General features: G+C 36.2%; 2 protein-coding genes across 2 annotated transcripts; one reads left to right on the plus strand and one right to left on the minus strand.

The window, feature by feature from the left end:
• Positions 1–7255: 7255 nt before the first annotated feature.
• Positions 7256–9670, plus strand: LOC115965882 (2-alkenal reductase (NADP(+)-dependent)-like). The gene is made up of 5 exons (XM_031085177.1): positions 7256–7558; positions 7829–8009; positions 8359–8525; positions 8707–8789; positions 9072–9670. Exons 1-5 carry the CDS (start codon positions 7322–7324, stop codon positions 9448–9450), a joined length of 1047 nt encoding a protein of 348 aa, XP_030941037.1. The 5' UTR covers positions 7256–7321; the 3' UTR covers positions 9451–9670.
• Positions 9671–10271: 601 nt separating this feature from the next.
• Positions 10272–13782, minus strand: LOC115965883 (2-alkenal reductase (NADP(+)-dependent)-like). The gene is made up of 5 exons (XM_031085178.1): positions 13453–13782; positions 12499–12676; positions 12130–12296; positions 11777–11859; positions 10272–11093 (listed from the first exon to the last, which is right to left on the minus strand). The coding sequence occupies exons 1-5, from the start codon at positions 13687–13689 to the stop codon at positions 10715–10717; spliced, it is 1044 nt and encodes a 347-aa protein (XP_030941038.1). The 5' UTR covers positions 13690–13782; the 3' UTR covers positions 10272–10714.
• Positions 13783–15342: the final 1560 nt, after the last annotated feature.

Below are 15342 nucleotides of genomic sequence, written 5' to 3' on the forward strand. Positions count from 1 at the left end.
TCTCGAATTGTACCAGAGCCAACATAATCAACAAAAGACTTTTGTACTCTTCTCCAATAACTGGTATAGCCACTAGAAGCAAAGACTCCTCTCTGGGAGTTAGGCACTGCAAATTGGGGGCTCCTCCATGACCAATAAGAAAAGGCCTGCAGCCTCAAGAAAGGGTCCAAAGAAGGAAGGGATGGCACCACATCCTTAAAAACTGGAGGAATGTCCTGGTCAAAACCAAATTGTTGGAGCACCCGGTGTGCTGAATAATGAGTATATTTTGGGCCACTTGAAGAAGGCACAGGAAGCCAGGAGGGGCTAATGCAGGCAAGATAAGCCAGACTTATAGCCACTAGAAGCAAAGACTCCTCTCTGGGAGTTAGGCACTGCAAATTGGGGGCTCCTCCGAGACCAATAAGAAAAGGCCTGCAGCCTCAGGAAAGGATCCAAGGAAGGAAGGGATGGCACCACATCCTTAAAAACTGGAGGAATGTCCTGGTCAAAACCAAACTGTCGGAGCACCCGGTGTACTGAATAATGAGTATATTTTGGGCCACTTGAAGAAGGCACAGGAAGCCAGGAGGGGCTAATGCAGGCAAGATAAGCCAGACTACCCTCATCGCCACGGCGCAAGTCAAAGGTATTACCTGTAGAAGATAAAAAAGAAGACAACACAGAATCACACGCAAAGCCAGGACCAAACTCACGAGGGGATCTCCAATATAAGCTCCCTGCTTGGTCAAACAACTCCACAAGATTGAGGCCACCACCTTTCAAGCTAATCCAACGAAAAATAATGGGAAAGGCATCGGTAGAATTGCCACAAAGACCCTTCACTATGTCGGGGGATCCTTGGAACTTGTCCTTCACAAATTTCAAATTCCTGCACTTAGCCAAAGTAGCTGCAGAACGATCCCACATGAAAATCTGAAGAATAGCACAGTGAAGAGATGAAGTGATCACATAACAAGAATCACCCTCAGCCTCATCTCCATGAAGCTGGTCCAATTGAGAGTAAACATGACCCAAAAACAGAGGGGCCAAAGGATACTGGGTACCTCGAGCCAACTTGATTGCCAACGGAAAAAATGAAGACTTAACTCCGTACCCAGGGAACTCACTAAACAAAAACTTACTAAGCCAAAAAGTCAGGAAACCGGCCCACCTCACTTCCTTATCTTTCTCACGAGAGAGGGTCATCACCCATCTCCCCATCCTAGCCGGCTTACCACCAGAAGAGGCGGCGCGACCACCAAAATGACCAAATAATTTTTCTTCTACCACGAGATCCTCACTAGAAAGGTTAATATCAAAGGGGTTCTCTTCACCAAACACCGGGAGAAGGAAGTTATTAACCACATCCTCCAAGGTGATCATCAATTCACCAGTAGAAAAGAAAAAAGTATGAAGGGAAGGGCACCAACGACGTACCAGATGCCTGAGCCCTTTAGCGTCTCTGAAGCCCTCAAGGTTTCTGGAAATAGCCACTGCCTTTAGGATACCGGCGCGCTCCAAACGACCCACAAACTCAGCATCAGACAGTTCCTTGTCTACCCATATAGGCCAGCCCTGAATCTTTCCCGGAACAAAATCAAAGAAAATAGGAACCGCCTCTCGGATTCCTTGTCTGATCTGGAGATCGAAAATCTCTCTAGGATCAGGAACCTGGGCGAAACTAGCGAAACCCGCTTGGCCAGAAAACATCCAAACGTGAGGGGATGGAGGAGCCTCACCATGAGATATATGAGGGAAAAATAAACTGAGAGAATACCAAGGATCCCGTAAAGGGAAGGCCGGACGTTCAGTAACCTCGTGAGAATCACTCGGAGCAGAACCAGAAGAACCTTCACCCTCAGAAGGACTGGGAGTACGCTCTCTCCTCTTTCGAGAAGAAGAAGAAGCCATCAGAACAACACGAAAAAAAAAGAGATTGAAAGTGCGAAAGGGAGGAAGACCAGAGTAACAGAGAAGAAGAGAAAAAGAAAGAGAAAACACAAAGAGTGAAAGACTCAGAGAAGCAAAGTGATAAGATGAAAAGGCTACAATAAAGACGCAAATAGTAGTTGGGAAAAACAGTTTATGGAAAGACGCGGCAGTTGCCAAAAAATTTAATTTGAATAAGGGATTAATCAGCAGTTATTAATGAGAAATAACGGGAAACGAGAAAAATGGGTAGAGGAGTTTTACCTCAAACACCCAACTGCTACGTCCCGTATAAAGAGGAAGCTGCAAAAAAGTAATAATTATAAGGGAATGCGACACGCAAAAAGGAGGTGACTAAAAGCAGCAGAAAAGGGCCGGGATCCCAAGTAAAAAGGAAGGGAACCCAGTAGAAGTTGAGAAAAGGGGGATACCACGAAAATCTTAGGAAACCTAAATCACTCACGCGTGGGTTTCAGGCAACCCACGAGCTCGGGGGGCTAAATGTTGAGGTCTAAAAAAGGGTCATAATAAAATAAGCCCAAAACAGAAGAACAAGCCAAGCCCAAAAGGAAAAATTCAGGCTAAGCCCAAAGCAATAGATACGAAAGACCCATGGGGGAATAAAAGAAAGGCCCAGAGGATCCTGAAGCCCAGAAAAGAAAGAAGCATCCAAAAAAGAGACCACGACAAAGTATAAAGAAGCAAGGATCCTCAGGAACAATCAATAGGCATGGATCCCTTCAGGCACAAAGAAAAAGGAAGACTGGGACAGATCGATAGAAAGAAGACAGAAGAAGAAAACAAGAAATAAAAGCAAAAAACGCGAGCGACCTCTCATGGCACAGACAGAAAAGGCCTCGGGGAACCAGGACAGGGAAGAAGAATGATAACAAACGACTTTCAAAAATGGCAGAACAAGATTCCGCCCAAATAGGAAAGAAAGGGAAAAGAGGAAGACGCCAGAAATGGGGATGCCGAGAAGGGCATACCTCAGCACATCCCGAAGAGGATGTCTAACCAGAAGCTTTCGAAAGAATCAGAACCAAGAGAAGGAAAGAATGAGAGAAAACGGAAAAGGGACTTACCGAGACGATGGGGACAGGACATGCTCTGTTTGCAAAAGAATAAAACAGGAGAACCAACGGTTCCCCGGGAAGCCCAGAAAACTCCATTATAAAAGGAGGGGATGGGTTGTGAAGAAGGCAGCGAGAGAAAAAGAAAGAAACACAAGAAAGAAGAGATTTTCTAGGAAAAAACTATCAGAAAAATCTGTGCAGAAAGAAAAATACTAAGGGAAAAAAACAAATATTGCTTCCCGATATCCTGTAAAGGCCACTATTGCACATACTCGGATTCAACGAGAATCAAACTTTGCAAGTTTTGAAAGCTGAAATAGCCATTCAAGACTGCAATTTTTGAGCTTGATTGGACCTTGTATCACGTTCTAGTGAGCTTTCTGTAATCAAACAGATAATGTATTAATGAAACACTGCTTCATAATTCCCAGGATCCCCACAGCACTTTTTTTTAATCGTCTTGCTAATCCTGTTTTTCTTTCCTTCTGAACTTACGTTGTTAATTTTTGGCACTCTTCGATATCCTTGTTTGTCATTTTTCTTTATATTGTCAGGAGTATTCTCTGCATTCACTTGATTCTTAAACAGCTCGTTAGCTGCGGTGAGTCAAGGCCCGGTTCACCAAATCCTTCCCTTTTTCATTCAGGCCCGGGATCCTTGGGCCTGAGTGTCACGAAAAAGGCACTCTCACAATGTTTTAGAATTTAGATTTTACTCCCTAAAGTTTGGGGGTGTTTGGATTTTACACCCTGATATTTCGGAATTTGGATTTTAGTCTCTTAAGTTTGGGAGTGTTTGGATTTTATACTTCCAAATTCTAAAACATTAGGGTGTAAAATCCAAACACCCCCAAACTTTAAAGAGTAAAATCTAAACACACCTAAAAGTTAAGGGTTAAATCTAAATTCGGAAATGTTAGGATGTAAAATCCAAACACTTTCAAACTTCAAATGGTAAATTCCAAATTCTGAAACTTTAGGGTGTAAAAATTAAAATTCAAACATCCCAAACTTTAAAAGGGTAATTTATAATTTACGAAAAAAAAAAAAAAATCAATTGTACCATATTCATGTATATAATCTGCATTTTAACGTTGTAATTAGAACCCATATCAATTTGTTAATGATGAAAATTGCAGTAGTGGAGAACTTCAAGTCCATGGTGTACAAGTGTAGAGTCTGTTTACTATTCGTAGTTTTTTTTTTTTTTTTTTTTGGGAGGGGATACTATTCGTAGTTTAGAGCAATTACAGCGTAAGCAATTACGTGCAGCTGTGAATATTATGTATTTGCTTTGCACCCCGGACACGTCAGCCGTGAAGTATGGAACTCAATTTGGAAACTATCTCACTTCTCCCTTCCAAATGCGCTCTACATATAGAGCTTTGTGGTCCGTAGAGAAGAACCATTACACATAAAAATATTGACACACAAAAAAGACATGATTGGGACACTTCTATATACGTGTCCAAGCTGTGTCCTTTTTAAATTATTATTATTATTATTATTATTGAAAAATTGTGTGACATGACTCAAACACGGGAGGGACACAAACCTGTCATCGAGATATATATATATATATATATATATATATATATAGAGAGAGAGAGAGAGAGAGAGAGAGAGAGAGAGAGAGAGAGAGAGAGAGAGAGAGAGCATTATATTTGGACATTCTCTATGTTTGCAAAATTTTAAAGTGATTAAAAATTAATAGTCATGTCATCAATCAATTGTTTAAATTCAAATTTTTGTAGTTTAAAATAATAGATAAAAGATAATTTTATAGATCGAATGGTAAATAACATCCAATTGACATGAAAATTGGCATGATTATTAAGAACATATAGAACATGTAATTCAACGGTGAGATTATATATATATATATATATATAGAGAGAGAGAGAGAGAGAGAGAGAGAGAGAGAGAGAGAGAGAGTATTTTATCTAATTTTTGTAATTATTATTGATAGTTATTTTTGTAATTATTATTGATAGTTTTTAGACCCCTTAAAACAATTGATTTAACATGGTAATTAGCCAAGTTGTTATTTAGTCCAATTAAACAAGTCTAGGTTATCACAATAACAAAGATCAAATCATGCAAAGCAGCGGAAAATAAATAATACAAGATATGATCACCTAGGAAACCAAACCGGTAAAAACCTGGGGAGGATTTGATCTAGCTATCCTCAAGGTAAACTTGAATTCACTATCTTGAAAGAATCGAAATTCATACAATAAGACTTACAAGCCCCCACAGTCGACTTCTTATTACTACCAACCAATAGAACTTACTGACACGACCACGTGCAAGCTCCGAATCCACGAACTCCTTCTTTCTTGGATTCACCACCAGATACAAGCACACCCGCTTGTGTTTTCTTTAATTTTCAATGGCAACAACTGAATTGATCATCAAGGTGTAGATAAATCTTCTCATTGAAAACCCTAAGTTTGTGTAAAGGAAAACTCCTCTAGATCTCACAAGAGATTTACACAAACCGCAATTATGAGCAACACTAAAATGTGGCTAGGGTTTACCTTTTATACCTAGGACAAAATAAGAAACCCTAAAAACGTTTTAAAACACTTAGGGCTGAGTTGGAAAAATCTGCAGAAAATCATTCTGCTCGATTGAGCCTATCTTTCGATCGATTGAGCCAGGCCGAAAGGCACAATGCTTTCCTGCTTTAACTCAATTCCAACTTTACATAACTGCACAACTTTGAGCTAGTCTAAAACACTTTTAAACATATTGTTTTGATCATGATTTGCCAACAATACAAATTAGAGTTCTAAATACATAAAATCCTAAGACTTCAGAACCTAACAATTATATCCACAGAGAGGTTTGAGTTTTTTTTTTTTTTTTTTTTTTAATATATTAATTCTTTATATTATGGCACATATTAAGGAATAACTATTATTGTTCTCTTGGAGGTGTATAATTATTCATTGGTTTAGTAGCATTCACACCAGCCTCAATGGAGTTTAACTAAATTGAAACTTTACCTTTCCTATTTTAACTGACTTATTATTTAAATGCACAACCTCTCTTAAAAGTTACCATGACTTTTGAGTGGAGTTGTGGTGTGCCTTTGTGTTAAAACACATTCTCTCTCCCTTGTGTGCGTGTGTTTGTTTCTCAAAAATAAATAAATAAATAAATGCACAACATCAAACCCTTTATTATTATTATTATTATTATTATTATTATTATTATTATTATACAAACATAATTAACAAACATTGTTATCTTCTCTCCACCTTATCTTTAACAACAATAATATCTCTTCTTCTTCCCAATAACACCTTTAACTTGAGCTAATTGAAAACTACGGAAATGTTCTAATTTAATTGTTTACAAGTTTCTCTTAAAGAAAAATATCATAAAAAAAGAAAAAGCAAGAAATTAAAGTCACTTATTGTTTAAAAAAAAGGAAAAAAGAAAAGACAAAGATAATAGAAAGACAAAGATGACTTGATTTAAAGTCTTGGCGAGCCTAGAAAGGAATGTAAGATAAACGAAAGTCACACATGATTAAAAGAAGTTTAATTTGATTTGTGGGCTCCCATTCTTGACTCCAAGAGAGTAATTAAAAACCTAATTTTGTTCTTTTAGTTTTACAATGCAAAGAGACAGTCTTATTCAATCACGCAAATACTTATTTGATATAAAATTAAATATAAGACTAATTTTCAAGCAACAATTTAATCAATGCTAAATTGTAACAAGTGCAATTATAAAAAATAATAGATATTATGGCATGATGATAAAGAGTAATCATTAAAAGCGGACACTATAAATTTAAAACTTTCTTTAAAAAATAAAATAAAATAACTTGCAAAAAGTGATGTAAACTGATCCAATAATTGATTAGAATCATAGCATTCTGGACCCAAAATCCGTGGTACCCCAAAAAAAAAAAAAAAAAAAAAACAATTTAGGGTTAGATAATCCCATATTCATGTATATAATCTACATTTTTAAAGTTGTAATTAGAACCCCTAAAACTGTAGTAGTGGTGAACTTCTCACTTCTCAGGCTTCAAGTCCCTGGTACAAAGTGTTGACTATTCAAAGTTCAGAGCATTTATAGCGTAAGCAATTACGTGCACCTAAGGGTATTATGCATTTGCTTTGCATCACGGACACGTCAGCCGTCATGCATGGAACTCCATCTGAAACATATTTCATTTCTCTCTTCCAAATGTGCTCTATAAATAGAACTTTGTGGTCCATAGAGAAGAACCATAACACATAAAAAACATTGACACAAAAAGTTCTACATTTGATTCTTGAAGAGGATAGAGTGATAGAGTGACCGAAAGTAGCAATGGTGAAGGTTGGAGATGAAGTGAGCAACAAACAAGTGATATTCAGAGACTATGTCATTGGTTCTCCTAAAGAATCAGACATGTACCTGACCACTGGGACCATTAAGTTAAAGGTTCCTGAAGGTTCAAATGAAGTTTTGGTGAAGAACCTCTATTTGTCCTGTGATCCTACCATGCAATTCGATATGAGGAAAGCTATGGGTCCCTCCAGAAATCTTTACTACACCCCTGGCTCCGTAAGTCACTCTGAAGAATACTATAATTTGTTTTTTAAGGAATACTATAAATTTTACTATATGACTGTATAAGATATGTCATGAATTAGTAAGACAATTATAATATGTTGACGTCTGAGTCTCTGACAAATTCATTGTCTCGTCTATTTCTAAACTTTTTATACTAAAATTTGTACTAGCTTTAGTAATTGTTTCATACCATGGTGTATACATGTGATACTGAACTTGTAATTTGTTTTTTAATTTTGGTGAAACCATATACACATGCAGCCAATTTGCGGGTATGGTGTGGCGAAAGTATTGGATTCTGGGCATCCAGAATTAAAGGCAGGGGACTTGGTTTGGGGGATCACAGGATGGGAAGAGTACAGTCTAATCACTAAAACAACTGATACTCTCATTAAAATCCAACACACTGACGTACCTCTTTCTTATTATACTGGCATTCTCGGTAAGGTCTATTGTTAATGAAGCTAAAATTGATGTAAGAATTGGAATAAATTGATTGCGGTACACATATAGTAATGTGCATGCCCATATACATCATATATTGTTAATTGCTTTAGTTTTAGAGATGTAACCTCTTACTGATAATTTTCTCCAAAACTACTACAAATTTCAGCAAATCAAGTTGAAATCTGTGTGGTCAATTATAGATACTTGAACCACAAAGTTAATTAAAGGAGTATAAATCAATGTTTAATTTCTTTGGTTTAATTTTTTTTTCTTGGTCATGTTACTTCACTTTTGAATGAATTTCAATTATCCACCTGAATTGAGGATTTTTTGTTTCTCCACAGGTATGCCGGGTATGACTGCATATGCTGGTTTCTATGAGGTTGGGACACCTAAGAAAGGAGAATATGTATTTGTTTCAGCAGCTTCTGGTGCAGTTGGCCAGCTTATTGGACAGTTCGCAAAGTTGGAGGGTTGTTATGTGGTTGGAAGTGCTGGAAGTAAAGAAAAGGTATAGCACACAATCATTGCTATTTGAGATGTCGTATGGTATATAGTTTCATTTTATATACTATATGTTACAATAATTCTGATTCTTTTCTCATTCTTTGATTCTTTCTTTCTTTTTTTGTTATTTTGTGAATTGAAGAGTCTATCCTTCAAATGAACTCTTACTTTTTCTTCTGCATCAGGTTGATCTATTGAAGAATAAGCTTGGGTTCGATGAAGCTTTCAATTACAAAGAAGAGCATGACTTGAACGCAGCTTTGAAAAGGTAACTAACATACAACATAATTTGCATAGGATTTTTCAAGTTGAGCCTGGTTCATCCACAGTAATTCATTATCCAGTTGATTGGTTCAGTGAATGAACCAAAATGTGCCACATTAGTTGAAGAATAAAAAAACTCAAAATTTGGCCATGCCATTCAACATTCATACTCCCAATTCCTCCAACAGATATTATCTCTTTAGTTTATCTCCAGAGACTGGGTGGACACATTTCAAACAATGAAAAAATTCATCACTAACTTTATTGTTTTGTTTGCCATCTCTAGGTATTTCCCTGAAGGCATTGATGTTTACTTTGAGCATGTTGGGGGCAAAATGCTTGATGCTGTGCTCCTCAACATGAGACACCATGGTCGCATTGCTGTGTGCGGAATGATCTCACAATACAATCTTGACGAGCCTGAAGGAATCAAAAATTTGTTGCATATCGGATTCAAGTGGATCCAAATGAAAGGATATACACATCGCAATTATTATCACCTATACCCCAAGTTCTTAGACCTTGTGCTGCCTTACATTAGAGAAAAGAAGATGGTGTATGTGGAAGACATAGTTGAAGGCCTTGAGAGTGGTCCAGCGGCCCTTGTTGGACTTTTTAGTGGTCGCAACTTTGGAAAACAAGTAGTTGTAGTTGCTCGTGAATGATTCAATCATACATTGTATGAATGTAGTATGTACCATTGTGTCAGATTACCATCCTACTCTTGACTTATGGAAGGTTTTTTTTTGAGGGTCAAGATCAGGTTAGTTTGTTGGGTTGGGGCTAGTGCTTATGGAGAATAATTATTTCCTATATATATATATAGAATGAAAATAAAGAGAAATTGTCCATTGCTTAATAAATGCTAACATATGCGTGTATGTACTTTTTACATCTCTTGAATTTAAAATCATTTACAATTGTACTAAAAATTAATGGAAATACTGCTTGGTTATTGGTCATTGGCCATGTGATATAATGGCATTCTTCTCCGTTCAATCTGTGAGGTTAAATTCGGAGTTGAATTCCTTCAACTTACATTTAAAGGGAAAAAATAAGGAGGTCTTGGCCAAGGAACTTGAGAACCATGTTCTTAATTCTTCCTTGCAGCTACAACACTGATAAAATCATAGCTTCAGCTATCACCATAGTAAAACAGACATGAATAGTCATTTGAATCATCACATGGTGGGTTGGATGAAGTTTCTTCCAAACTGATTTGGAGGTAAACTCTATCCAATGAAAGAAAAGCCTCATATCTTATATCTCAATAATATGTCATGTTAGCTAAATCCTAAATGAATAAGAAATTGCAGAAATTATCCTTTTCTGTTTAAGGCCCATAAGACGAAGAAGCATGCTTGGTAAACTTCAAGCAGAAGAAAATGAATCTTTCAACCACTCGTCTGGAACTCAAAACAAGGGATGACTTAGAGAGAGAGAGAGAGAGAGAGAGAGAGAGAGAGAGAGGTCTTAAATCGAGGACCTAAATTAAGGAGATCATCAGAACTCCATATGTTTATATGAACCTGAAGATATATGACCACATATAAGGCTTAAGCAAAAGGCATAAGCATCTACTTAGAGATATCGAACAACCTGAATGATGCTAATTCTTACTCAATGACAACGGTAAGCCAAATGCGTTGTCTTCTCCTCTTTACATCAATAAACACAAAAGTTACGAGGACAAAGACACCAAAGCATTTAATGCCACACCACAAATTCTCTTCCTTTCCACCTATTCCAAGGAGTATACACTCATCACATACAGGATTTACACAACACTATTATTCTTTTGAACCCAATAAGCCATTTGAGCCAACTTCACACACTTCTTTGCAACCTAGAAGGCACTGCACACAAGTAATACTATGCAGATAACTCAGTCCAACAACAGTAGAAGCAGATACAAAACACAAGGCAGAATTATTCACGAGCAATTACAACCACTTGTTTTCCGATGTTGCGACCACTAAAGAGTCCAACCAAGGCAGCTGGACCACTCTCAAGGCCTTCAGCTATGTCTTCTACGTATGTTATCTTCCCCTCTTTGATGTAAGGCAGCACAGTGTCTAAGAACTTGGGATAAAGGTGATAGTAATCGCGAACTGTAAATCCTGTCATATGGATGCGTTTGTATATGAGACACATCAAATTTTTTATGCCTTCTGGTTGATCAAGATTATACTGTGAGATCATCCCACATACAGCAATGCGACCATGGACTCTCATGTTTAGGAGCACTGCATCAAGTGTTTCACCCCCAACATTCTCAAAGTAAATATCAATGCCCTCTGGGAAATACCTGAGGATGGACACAAACCAATAATGTGTTTCAAAGATCAAAATACTGATGTATGTTTCAAAGAATGAAGATAATATCACCAAGGCTCTAATGGATGGGTATCAATTACAGATTGATATTTTTTATTAGACAGATACTAGATAATTTTTTAAATGTTGGTCACTATATTTCATATTCACAAACTAAAATCAGGTTTGTGGGCAGCACAAAGAAAAACCATGTCAAATGAGCAAGATTATCTGTACCAAACATTTTAAAATATAAGTCATCTAAATCACTAGATTCACTTCATTGCCTACATCACAAAGAATTGATAGTGATTCCATCATGATGAATAGCTATTAAAAAGATTGAGGACCAACTACCACAATTAATGTTACAAAATAAAATGACGTACTTGAAAACCTTCCATCTTTCTTTATTTTCACTTGCTTGATACTTCTATATTTAAGCCTTAGACCATACACCAAGGATTAGCCCAACCTTAAAGCTGCTACGGGCAAGGCCTAGAAGTTTCAATAAGCCAGTTGTTGATAATATATGTGGTGTCATATCAAGTAATGGCCCTTCCAGTTTGTTAAAATAATGCTAAAAAAGAACAACCTAATCTGCCAAGGAAACTGTATTTGCTTCAAGCTTCAGATTACAATTTTAAACTCCTATTATGCAAATGACATACTGACCTTTTCAAAGCAGCATCCAAGTCATGCTCTTCCTTATAATTGAAAGCATCATCAAATCCAAACTTATTTTTCAATAGATCAACCTAAAGTCATCACAGAAGAAAGTTGAGTTTTTCATACTTAAAAATAGTTATTTTATTTTATTTTATTTTTTTTTATGTGAATGATACATTCATCCCACCAGCCACACTCCACAATCACAGAAGGAGAAAAGGAATGTTTTTAGGAAAGGTTTGTGGGGAAGGAAGATTCCATACTGTCCAAATTACCCACTGTGGAATTCAGATAAAGAGCAGCTTGTAGATAAAGAAGGGCAGTGAGTACTAAAAAGTATATATCCAAATAGAATATACCTTTTCTTTACTTCCAGCACTTCCAACTACATAACAACCCAACAATTTTGCAAATTGTCCAACAAGCTGGCCAACAGCACCGGATGCAGCTGAAACAAAGACATATTCTCCTTTCTTAGGGGAACAAACTTCATGGAAACCAGCATAGGCGGTCATACCAGGCATACCTTTTTTAAAATGAAAAGGCAAAGTTAGAAGATTAGTGCACATTTACAGGGATAATTGATCAAGATGTCCACAAAATCAAAGGAGATCTTAAATTAATGAAACTACTCTTTGAGACAAGCATATCAAAAGGGTATGTAGCACAATCACCTTTGTCTAAATCTCAGGTCAATCCAAACTTTATAGAATAAGCAAACAACATACCAAGAAGTCCTGTATAGTAGGAAAGGGGTACATCACTGTGAGTGATCTTTCTGAGGCCTTCGGTTGCTGTGATTAGGCTATACTCTTCCCATCTAGCAGACCCCCAAACTAAGTCACCTGCCTTGAAGTCTGGATGCCCAGAATCCAAAACTTTAGCCACTCCATACCCGTTTATCGGCTGCAAGTTTTCACAAAGAAAAGTTCACAACTGCAAGCTCAAAGTTGTACACAACATAATTTTTAACAAGCAGTCACTCATGCGCATGTATATATATATACATATATGTATGTATGTATGTATGTATATCATTAATCTCTTTTAGTCGTACAAGGAGTTAGTTAATCTTTTAGTAGTTTCTAAAATGTTTAACAAGGTTATTCTTCTTCAAGCATTCTGCTTTCTTTCTTTTCTGTCATTTACCTCCACAAGTACCAAAAACATTCTCTGCATTCATCGTCAACTATATCTTATGATTTTATTTACCAATAAAAGATTCTTTATTGTGATTCCAACTACAAATATTCTAATACCATTAATTTCTAAATTAAATTTCCAAATTGAAAAAATTTCCATAAATCACGATGAACAATATATATCTCTCATCATTTCATTTGCAAAAAAAAAAAGAAAAAAGATTCTTAATTGAGATTCCGCTACACACATTCTATTGTATTTTAATTTCTACACCCAATTGCGAAATTGAACAATTACCTAATTTTTCAACCATGAATCACCATGGACAATATATAAATTCTTAAGTTGGAACCCAAGATTTCCAATTTCCAAATAGGAAAAGACAAAGAACTCAAAATACCATCTTGCTATACTATCATATTATGGGCAATCTCCAAATTTGAAAGAACCCCACTTCAAATTAGTCAAAAACAGTAAAAATTATCAGAACCCCATATCCCATATAGTAATTTTCTGGGGAACCAAACAGAAAAACTTACAGAACCAGGGGTGTAATTGGAGAATCCCTTAGGAACAACTCGTTGCATCAGGATACGCATGACAGGGTCACAGGACAAGTAGAGATTCTTCAAAAGAACACCATTGGAACCCTCTGGAACCTTCAATTTGATGGTACTTGTGGTCAAGTACATGTCTGATTCCTTGGGAAAACCAGTGAAATAGTCCTTGAATATCACTTGCTTGTTGCTCACTTCCTCTCCAACAACACTCGCCATTGCCACTATCTCAAACTGCAATCACTCTCTCTTTTCGTTTTTGTGTGGGTGTGTGTGACATTCGTGTGGAAGATATGAATTTGGGAAAATGATTAGTAGGTAATTTCAAAGTATCATAAATTCGTTTTTTTTATTATTTTTATATCAAATATTTTCATAAATTTAATTAATAGGATTTATGTGAATGGTAAAAATACGTATTTATGAAAGTTTACGGTACAGGTTAGGCTGCCAGCAACAGTTGAGGTCCTCGAGATGATGGCGGCTCGAAGAGCAGCTCTGTTTGCAAGGGAGCTAGGCTTTAGCTGGGTCTGTTTTGAAGGGGATGCGGAATTAGTGGTGAAATGCTTGCAGTCGGGGTTGGTTTCTAATGCATTGACAGGCCACTTAGTAAAAGACTTTATGTCTATAAGGGGGTATTTTCAGTCCTCCTCTATCATCCATGTAAGGCGGCAGGGCAATCATGTAGCCCATGCTCTAGCTAGGGATGCTAGGTTTTCTTTTCCTTTAAGAGTTTGGATGGAGGAAGTGCCACCAAATGTTTTCAGCTTTGTTGTTAAAGATTTGCAGTAGTTGTTTTTCTTCCCTCCCTGAGAAGGGAGGTTTCTCAAAAAAAAAAAAAAAAAAAAGTTTACGGTACATAATAATTTCCCATTAATTTGTATCTAGGATTACGTGTAATTGGTTACGGGGCAAGATGTTACTGTATTTGTACCATTGTTAATTACGTTACTAATGATTATTGGGTTTGAGAGTCAGCAGTGACGAATCACTTTGGGGGACTTCAGGAAAATGTCAATGATATAAAAAATTTCACAATTATTGTCACAATTTGTTAATTGATAAATTGTGAATGGTAAAAGTCAAATAGTAGGTCTATGCATTCCCTATCCATAATTCGCCACGTGATTAATTGTGATAAAAATTATAAAATTTTTTATGTCCGGGACTTTACTATGTTGAAAACTGAACTTTCCTAGTCCTCCCAAGTCAATGTTGTTTATGTAAGAATCTTTTCAGACCAGAAGTACAATATTTATTTATTTATTTTTAATCTTAGTCCTGTCATTTTTTAAGAAACAAGAAATTAAGGCTAGTTTGTTATGATTATTTAAATAATAATTTTTAGTATTTAAATAATGTATTTTTATATTTTTTTTTTATTTATACATATTTTCAAAAAATACAAATAATGTTGTTAGAATAACATTACTAAATGGACCCTAAATAATTGTTTTATTGTTAATTATACCACATCTAAAATTGTAAATGAAATTTTAAGGTATTAAAGTAATAAAAGTATCAATTTGATACTACTTAGATATGAAACTGATCAGAGACGGACCCACTATTTGAAAATTTTAAATAGTTTATAGGATGACTCATATTATAGAGTTTGAGTGTGAAATTGTTATAATCGGCCCTCTCAAATTTTTGGATTGGTCCAAATAGCGTAAAAGAAACTAATCACTTGAGCCTTTCTTTGGGTCCATGGACCCTCCATAGTCTAAATACAGCACAACAAAAAATCCTCAAATCACCAATATCATAATTCAATAATTCATAATAAAAAAAAATCTCATAGAAAAAAAAAAAATTCCTTTACGAGGGTTACAACAATTTATATGACTTTTTAAATATATTTATAAATTA

The sequence above is a fragment of the Quercus lobata genome, chromosome 10 (assembly GCF_001633185.2).
Source record: "Quercus lobata isolate SW786 chromosome 10, ValleyOak3.0 Primary Assembly, whole genome shotgun sequence".
Lineage (NCBI taxonomy): Eukaryota > Viridiplantae > Streptophyta > Magnoliopsida > Fagales > Fagaceae > Quercus > Quercus lobata.